This window comes from Narcine bancroftii, chromosome 10 (genome assembly GCF_036971445.1).
Source record: "Narcine bancroftii isolate sNarBan1 chromosome 10, sNarBan1.hap1, whole genome shotgun sequence".
NCBI classification, from domain to species: Eukaryota; Metazoa; Chordata; class Chondrichthyes; order Torpediniformes; family Narcinidae; genus Narcine; species Narcine bancroftii.
The window spans coordinates 33395052-33404819 of record NC_091478.1 but is presented as its reverse complement, the minus strand read 5'-3'; the positions used below and the strand labels follow the sequence as shown (position 1 = coordinate 33404819).

General features: G+C 38.9%; 1 protein-coding gene across 9 annotated transcripts in view; it reads left to right on the top strand.

Annotated features, from left to right (window-relative positions):
• Positions 1 to 404: 404 nt before the first annotated feature.
• The window catches only part of LOC138744427 (poly [ADP-ribose] polymerase tankyrase-2-like), a 62303-nt gene continuing 52939 nt past the window's right edge, over positions 405 to 9768 (top strand). For 4 of the 9 annotated variants that reach the window (XM_069900586.1, XM_069900580.1, XM_069900581.1 and 1 more), the window contains exon 1: positions 6724 to 6812. Coding sequence is in view for 3 of the 9 variants with exons in the window: in XM_069900577.1 (XP_069756678.1) it covers positions 528 to 738; positions 6588 to 6812 (436 nt within the window). In the remaining 6 variants the exon portion in view is untranslated. Of the gene's footprint in view, positions 739 to 6587; positions 6813 to 9768 lie in introns of those variants that run through there. The other 5 variants (XM_069900577.1, XM_069900578.1, XM_069900576.1 and 2 more) reach the window with 2 other exon arrangements.

The window sequence follows — 9768 nt, the reverse complement described above, 5'->3', positions numbered from 1 at the left end:
TAAACGAGAAAATGTTGGAAATACTAATTGATCAGGGTTTGTGAAACAGAAACGATTAGCCCTTCAGCCATCAATTTAAATCTAATTTTTTTGGGCACCTTGCTTTGACTGGAGTTCTTGTGTTTGCTACTAACAAATACTCTGCAAAGCAATTTACTTCTGTCACAGCATAACTTGATTTCTGAATTATATTGAATGCTTGCATGTGGCACATATTCCCAAAGGAAATAATTTCGTTTCGCTAACTTATTACATATTTATGAAGGATAACGAAATACTTTACGTGAAGACAATGGTCCTCCGTGGTCCGGCAGAAAACAGACCCTGGATCTGGTGAAGCTCCGCGAAACGCACATTGGACAGCAGCAAATCCGGCGCATGCGTGTTCACGCAGTGGCCGCGGTCACGTGACGCCCGAAGCTGGCCAGGCTTTTGTTCGGCGGCCGGGCTGGGTCGATTCGACCGTCTCGCGACACGGCATCGGGCGTGACGCGGTGGGAGCTCGAGCGAGCGGCGCGCCGTCGTCCATGGCGTCCCGCCGGTGCCCTGGGGCCGCAAGCTCGAGCGTGGGGGAACACCCGGCGGCGTCCGCCTCTGCTTCCCAAGACCCCGCCAGGGAGTTATTCGAGGGCTGCCGCAACGGGGATGTGGCCCGGGTCAAAAGGCTGGTGAAGGCGGACAACGTTAACGCCAGAGACACGGCCGGGCGCAGGTCCACCCCGCTACATTTTGCTGCAGGTAAACAAAAATAAAACCGCGGCCCCCGCTCCAAAAACACCGTCCCCTCCCCATCTCAACCCCCACCCCTTCCCTTTCTTCGACGTTGAGCTTCTTGGGCCCAATTCTTGCTCGACACGTCCAGCAGGTTCGCGCCTTTCGAGTTGTCGAATGCTAAAGTTATTTTGTGTCCCCCCCCCCCCCCCATCCCTCATCCAACGTGTTCATCGGATCGGCGTTTCGTCCGGCTTTATGCTTGGAGGGTGTGCGCCCATGTTTTGAGAGCCGTGCATGGACACTTTCCATCAGGCAGCTGAAAGGATGCGATAGAAGGGCCGAGTGGCTTGGCTGGATTGCACCTGTTGCGCCTCTGTTCTCGCGACCAGAGTGTCAGTGAGTGGATGGAGTTCGCTCAGGGAATCGGTCTGAAAACTTTCTCTGACAGGGGTTTGTCGTTTTGTCCATGGGCGTGATGTCGTGCACTGCACCAGTCTCTTCCACGTCGCCTGGGAGATGGTGCAGGTCGGCGGCAACTTCGCCGTCATCGGCCTCGGTCGGCTGCTCGTCGTTTTGTCCCTGGTGGTCGGTCCTTTCACGAGGGAGTGCGCGAACACTTGGTGCTCGACGCCTGCTGCATTGGGAAGAGCTGCTGGTCGGACTGTTCCGTGCTGTGGTCCCTTGGAGTTTTTGCTTTGGCCCTTCGCGTCAACTTGGACCGTTCCGCCGAGAAGTCGGTCTGGCCTCGTGCGCATGTGCACGGAAACCTCCCTGGTCCTCATTGAATGGAGGGGAAGGGCTGCCAGGTGAATGACAGCTGTAGGCATTTTTATGCGAGTTAATCCCAAAGGGTTAGCTTTCCCCATTTCTTTTTTAAATCGTTTATGATTTTTTTCGAGTATGAGACATTCACTGCCCTGGAATGCTCAGACTTTTTTTTAAAAAAAAGGGGGTGAGGATTTTCATCTCCGGCCAGGAAGTGTTCAAGGCAATTAAAATTGGAGTAACAGCAGCCATTGTGTGACATATCAAGGTACTTGTGCAGAAATGCTGATCATCGGCAAGTCCCTGAATCGCTTGACCATCATTCCAGTGAATGTTTTCTTGAGGGGTTCTGTTCAATAATTCAATTCCAGCAAAGCAGATCCCCATGGCCTCAAAACAAAGATTAAGTTTCTTGGTTCAGATTCTTTAACTTCAACATCCAATTGTTGATTTTAAGATATCTGACAGCATAACCCAAATTTTTGCCCCTCAGATTTTGGCACAGAAATCTTGTATTTGAAGCCACAATTTAGTATCTCTTGAAGCTGTTTGTATCATCAAGTGAATGTGCTGAAGTATTTGTATATATTTGTTTAGAAATAAAATATTACATTATGCACCGAATGAAATCAGCATTTTTTTTTTAAAAAATATTTTAGTACGGACCGTATTTTAGTGAAGGCCCGTGTTAGAATTGACAAAATTATTTAATTTTTTCAAATGCAACCCTGTTAACCTGAACTATAAGTAGATAACAGGGCACCACTTTATTCATCAAAGAGGTAAATTTGCTGACTTGACTTAACCTTGTTAAGATGTTTCAAAGTTAGCTATGGATGCCTGGGTCAAACCTGAGTTGTCAATAAGGGAAAGTTGATGAAAGTGTGCTTAACTTGCATCTTAATCCTATTGTATTCCAAGGATACCAATCCAACTAATGAATCTAATAGAGAAATTGACGAAGACAGTGGACTACGATGAACAGAGATGAAGCCAGTCGGATAGCAGTTGGGATATGTTTTGTCCAAGTTTCCCTTCTGAAGCTCTGCAATTATAAGTTTGCTATGGCTTTTATTAAATGGCATTTTTAAATTGTTAGTCATTAAAGAGAAAAAAAATGCAGGAACTTTCATTGGATCAGAGTTTCCTGGTTTATGAGAAACATTTGATACTGGCACTGATTTGATCAGAGTTAGATTTACCACCTTCAATGTATCTTTTGAGAGAGTACCATTGTCCAAGTTATTCATGGATTGCAACTCCAAGATTCCTTACAATTCCTTGCATATATACTGCTTTCTAAAAACAGATTGCAGAACTCTGAAATATTAAAGAATCATCAATACAATCTGCCACTGTTTGAATAGAATATCTGAAGTATATTCTGAATATCAAACTGACAAACTGGCAAATCTCCCAAATAAAGGGCTGTGGAGTGCTTGAGCAGCATGCATTATTTTGTGCTCCAAAAGGGTAGACTTCATTTTGATTTTAAACTTTTCTGAATGTCGAATAAGGGAAATTATGGCTGATTGCCAACTTGGGAAATGGTTGGATATTCAATTAAAGGGAGGAGTTATTGTGTTGAATAGAAAATTGCAGGGAATATGTTCTGTGAAATTAGGATGACAGTGGAAGTTGCAGGGGCTTGCAAAGAATAAGGGACATGAGAAGAGTAGGATTGAAAAACCAGTAAAAACATAACAACCTGTTTATCTTTTCTATGAAACCAATACAGTAAACTGCTATTTGCAGAGGTTGAATAAAGAACACCAACTGTATTATAGGTTATATTAGGTGCTAATGTTACAAAATGGTTCACATGCATTCTTTCCTGGAAACCTCAACATTCCATTTTTGTTGTAAAATAAGACTTTTATACTAAAAGTAACTTGCCATTCTAGCCTAAGGTCATGATTCTGTGCAGATTGATCACATAACCCGTGGCAAGCGCAGCTAAGGACAGTTTATTTTCACCTGTTCAAACAATGCTCTCTCATATACTTTCCTTTGACTCTTAGCCATCTGAGTTTATCACTAGACTGTCAAATCTTCCTTTGCAATGTTAGATTCTGATTATTAGAGACAATTTGAAGTGATGAAGGGGCCTTGTCGCTTCTGGGTCCAAAAATATTTTGGATAACTGAGGATTTTGGATAATCTGATTTCAGATCATTGGAGTTTTACAGTATTACAAAAATCTTGCATGATTTAAAAAAGCATATTAAAGTAGAATTTAACCACACATTCACGCCCAAAAGAAAAAAAAAATAAAACCCCCTACCACTAAGCAAGGTCAAAAGTTAACATGTAGGAGTCAAGTGACAACCACTTAGAAATGGATAGCACAACAACAAAGCTTCAAATCCACTCTAATTCTTAAAATTATGATAATAGTCCATAAATGGGGCCCCATATCTTTTGGAAGATAATATTTGAATCTTTAATGGGATTTCTAATTTTTTCCTAAACTTAAGCAAGGTATAATATCGCTTAACCTATATGTAGGTGGAATATTGTCTTTCTATTTAATCAAAATTTTGCATCTAGCTATCAATGAAGTAAAAGATAAAATTTGGTTTTGACTTGAAGTCAGTGATACATCATCATCTTGAAATGATTTGAATAGAGCAATTAAAGGGCAAGATTCCAATTTGATCTTGAGAATCACTGAATGTTTGAAAAACATTTTCCAAAATTTTTTCTTAGCTTAGGCAAGTCCAGAACATGTGAAGCAAAGGGGCATCACCAATTTTACATTTGTCACATAGAATTTATATCAGAATAAAAAGAGACAGTTTAACTTTAGACGTGTACTCTAAGGACCACTTTAAATTGCAACAGTGTCGTACACAAAGGGAGGTAGTATTAATCAAATTATAAATGGAGTCCCAACCCTCAGAATGAAAAATTCAAATCCTGCTCCCAGTCATTCTTGATTTTAACTAATAAGGCTACTCTTAAATCAAGCAACTTTTTATAAGATATTAAACCTTTGTAAATCAAAAAGTGTATCCAGGATGTTCGCCTCGGAGATTGCTGGAAAGTCGGATCTGAGACTGAACGAAATGTCTAATTTGTAAACTATCTTTTTAAAAAAAAAAGTATTGGGCAAGTTGAATTGTACCACCAATTTTTCGAAAGAAGCAAATTTATTAAAAATAAAAAGTTTAATACCTGTATTAATACATCTGTACCAGTTATTAAAGATGGTATCTTGGAAAGAAGGATGAAAGGAATGAGGTAAACACTTTCTTGTGACTGTCTCAGGAATGCACACAGGGTTGTATTCTTGTAAAAATATAATGAGGTGCAGGTATAGCGCAGATGATGATTGCAAGACACAGGCATGGGTTGGTTTGATTTAGTCATTATTTAGTCTTGTGAAAGATTTGGTGGATGTCGCTATTGTGTTGGCAGCCATTGTACATTGAAGAAGTGTAGTTTGACTATTGTCCTCTTGATGGAGGCAAGAACTTGTGTGGTTTGTAATCATGGGTTTCTTAACTATTTTGAGTTGCAATTGGAACCATCTGCAGTCACTGTCCAACATCCCTGGTTCTGACCTTGTCATTGGAATTGGATTGTTTACAAAAATGCTTTGGGAACATGCAGCGATATCTGGGGCTAAGATTAATACCAATCTACTAAAGCTATCTTTGTTATAAATATAACTCCAGCCCATTGACTCTAATTTCTTTAAGCTTCTTTGATACCACACTTAATCAAATGCCATTTGGATGTCCAGAGTACATAATTTCCCTCTGAAATTCAAGTTTTGTCTAACTTAAAATAAATCTGAGTCCAGAAGTCTGATTAAGTGTAAACTTGCATATACTTCAATTTGACATAGCCATTTAGAATGCTGGTTCATTTTCAATCTTTTTATTGGTTTTTATAATAAATACAGTACAATGAATAAAAGGGAATGAAATTGAAAGTACAATAAAGGAGACCATCTAGAAAAAGACAATCTTACATACTCAAATAAAGGAGAAAAATTGAGTATATAATTTTTTTAATTGTTCAATAATTTTAACCCCTAAGTATGTGAAATTAACACTGACAATCTTTAATAGAACTTGAGTGTAGATTGGGACCTGCACATTAATTGGAAAAAGTTCACTTTATGAAGGTTTAATTTGTATTCAGAGAGCTGAATTGAGAAAACATAGAAAAATAGCTGGGATAGATTTATCAGGATCTGAAATATAAAATAATAGGTCATCTGCAAACAAAGAAACCTTATGAGTTACTCCGTTTCTGACAATCCCTTGTAACTCATGAGTGACTCTAAGGGCTGTTGCCAAACTTGTTCGTTCCTCATTACCATCCGCTTTTCTCCTTGGGTTCTACCATTTACCTATGATCTAAGAGCAGTTTATAGTGGCTGGCCAACTAAAATACTCATCAGCATGTCTTTGGCATGTGCCAGGAAAACAGTACCTGGGGAACCCCAGTCAATTGCAGGATTGAACTTGAGAGCTGTCAGGTAATAACACTACTAGATGAACTATTTTGCTGATCCAACCTTGGGTATTGATGAGGAACGGGTTATTAATGAAGGGTCGTAACAGAGATCACTGGCTAATTATTTCCCTGAATTGGATGTATTCTGCACTTTGTGCACAAGTTGAACATATTTTCTAAATTGTTGGATAGATGTTGAATAATTACTGAGTTGCTGTCTGTGACTATGCCCGGATTAATAACTAAGCAAAATGCATTTGGGAGTGATTTTGTAAAGTTTCCTGCATCCTTCAGGGAAGTCTAGCATGCCTGCCATGTAAGTTTTTAAATTTTGTTAGCAATTTGAAATATTACAATCTGCAAGAAATCCAATTCAATAAACCATTTGACCTTAAATTTGTTGCCATTATGTTATGGTGCCATTAACACATAACATTTTGTATTTAGCTTCAGAATTTAATTTATTAAAATAGTTAAACATTTATTTTAGAATGCAAAGTATCTTTTTCAGTGAAGATGTCAATGAAATGTTTAATTAAAAGAAAATTAATGGTTTGAGATGGTTCTTTTGGATGGTTATTTGGGAACAATTTGTGTTATTTCTGTGATAACTTACAGTTTTACGTCAATCCCTCTAGGCTTTGGACGGAAGGATGTAGTTGAATTTTTGCTTCAGAGTGGTGCTAATGTCCATGCGAGAGACGATGGAGGCCTTATTCCTCTTCATAATGCCTGTTCATTTGGTCATGCAGAAGTTGTCAATCTGCTGCTATGTCATGGTGCTGATTCTAATGCTCGTGATAACTGGAACTACACGCCTCTTCATGAAGCTGCCATCAAAGGCAAAATTGACGTGTGCATAGGTAGGCTGTTTTGTAATTTGGTTATATGAGACTATCTACATTGTTTATCCTCATCTCAAAAAGTAGTGTTAATTATTAGCAAGACGAGACAATTGTAAATATTCCTGACATTTTTAATAATGCTATTTAATCACAATTTCAATTTTTTTTTTAAAAAACCTAAATTTTTGGAATCCAACATAATTCTGTTTTTTGCTCAGACATTTCTATGAATAAAGTAATTTTAAACCCATCTCTGGAGTACTCACCTTTGTATTATTTAATATTTTTCAATATCTAGGTGTTCTATAATTTTAAAATGTTCTATATCCACTTTTCTTAGACCAAAGAGTAATTGCTATTCACCCTCACAGTTCAACGATACTTTTGAAATCTAGAGTTGGAGTCTTACAAGGAGGACCTTTCAGACTACGGAGTCTGTGGTAGTCATTAACCACTTATTTACACTAATCCTACATTAGTCTTGTTCTCTCAACCTTCCTCCCAGTTTCTACAGCTTGCCTTTATAGAATACTACAGCACAGAAAAAGCCCTTGTAGTCTGTGCCTAAACATTCCACTTACCCCACTGACCTGCACCCATTTCAAAACCATCCAGACCTCTTTTCCAATTTATTCTGAAAGCTTGAGTGAACCTGCATTTACTACATCAGATGGCAGCTTCTTCCACACTCCCACCATTCTGAGTGAAGATGTTCCCCCTAAATCTTTCACCTGAAAGCCAGGTCCTCTCGTATTCATCTCTCCAATCTAATTTGAAAGAGCCTACTTGCATTTACTGCCTATATTCCTCATTATTTTTTAAACCTTTATTAAATCTCGCCTCATTCTTCTACTCTCCAAGGAATAAATTCCAAATCTGTTTAATGTTTCCCTGTAACTCAACTCCTGAAGAACCAGCAAGATCCCAATAAATCTTCTCTGCACTCCTTCTATCTTACTGATATCCTTCCTGTAGTTCAGTGACCAGAACTGCACACAATTCTCCAAATTTGGCCTCTCAAATGTCTTGTACAACATCACCAAAACATCCCAACTCCTGTACTCAGTACTTTGATTTATGAAGGCCAAGATGACAAAGGCTTTCTTTACAATCCTGTCTTCCTGTGATGCTACATTCAGGGAATTGTGTATCTGTATTCCCAGATCCCTTTGTTCCTCTGCACTCCTCAGTCCCCTACCATTTACCGAGTATGTCCTTTCTTGCTTTGTCCTTCTAAAATGCATTGCCTCACACTTGACTGTATTAAACTCCATCTGTCATTTTCTGGCCCATTTTTCCAGCTGGTCCAGATCCTTCTGCAAGCTTTTAGAATCTTTCTCGCTGTCCTCAACACCTCCAATCATGGTGTCATCAGCAGACGTGCTGATCCAATTTCCCACATTATCATCCAGATCATTGATATAAGACAACAAACAACACTGGTCCCTGAAGCAAATGACTAATCACAGACCTCCAGTCTAAGAAGCAATCATCCACTACCACTCTCTCTTCTCCCATTCAGCTAATTTTGTTTCCAGTTTACGACCTATCCATGGATACCTAGCGTCTGAACCTTCTGAGCTAACCTCCCATGCTGGATCTTGTCATAGACCTTGTCAAAGTCCATGAAAACAGCATCCGTAGTCTTTCCTTCATCTACTTTCTTGGTAACCTCCTCGAAAAATTCTGATTCATTAAAAGCTGCCTACCACTCACAAAGCCATGCTGACTATCCAAATGCTTGTATATATGATCTCTCAGAATACCCTCCAATAATTTAACCCCTCATTGGCCTGTAATTTCCTGATTTAGTTTTGCATTAGCAATTAAGCTGCCAACCTACATATCTTTGGGATGTGGTAGGAAATCTACATGGTCACAAGTAGAACAAAAAAATGCCATGCAGACAGCATTCGAGGAAAGGATTGAATCTAGGTCTCTGGCACTGCTGTCCTGTGTTATCTCTCCCTCCAGTTTAACTCTTAGTGTTGAAGTATCATCCTGGTAACCACAGCCCCCATTCAAAATAATACATCTTCCCGAAGGTATGGTGCTCAAACAACTTGTAACTCTTCTCATGATGTAGCCATGCTTTTACCTCATTATATTTCAGACTTTGAGATGTTAAAGACAATATTGCATTAGCCCTTTTGATTATTTTCTGTACATGTGCCTAACATTGTAATGATGTGGGCATATGAACCCTACCATTCCCACTCTACAAAGTACAAAAGGGAACTGGAATTTATTTAACGTAAATGCACTTAACTTGCACTACAACTCAGTGGGTAGCTTTATGATGGACTTTGTGCATATGTTGAGTTCACACACAAACCTTTGGCTAAGATGCTGCTGCAGAATGGGCAGATTATTAAATGAATACTAATTTCACAGTTGATAGTATTAAATGTGAATTCAGTAAAATGTTAGGTGTGGGGGATTCTAGATTAAAAGTTAATAATTTCCCTACTGTACCACTACTGTTGTACCTGTTTAATTGTTGCTTTAAATGTGTATTGCTTAAACATTGTTTTACAAAATTGGGCAGAGAGGAATTTGATGCAAAAGAGGTGTTGCCCTTGGACGCAGTACCAGTGATTTCACTTTTGAACTATGAGCTTTGATATTTTCTCCTGTGCTTTGTGCAGTTTTGATTTTTTTTTTAATCTCATGATTTTATGTCCCAGATTTATCTTGTAATGCATAAATGAATTTGTTCATAGAAATGTGTGTAAAACAGAGTTCCTTCCTTGTGATGAATTGGCTCTTCCAACTGTGTGCTGTTATCACTCCCTCCAACTTAATTCTTGGTGGTTAAGTATCATTTTGATAACTATACTGCTTTTCTCCAAAGTCGTACATTTTCCTGAAGATTTGGGACTCAAACAACTCGTGACACTTTACAAGTGATCTAGCCATTCCTTCTTGATGCAGCTTTTTATTTCGTTATACCACAGACTTCTAGATATTAAAG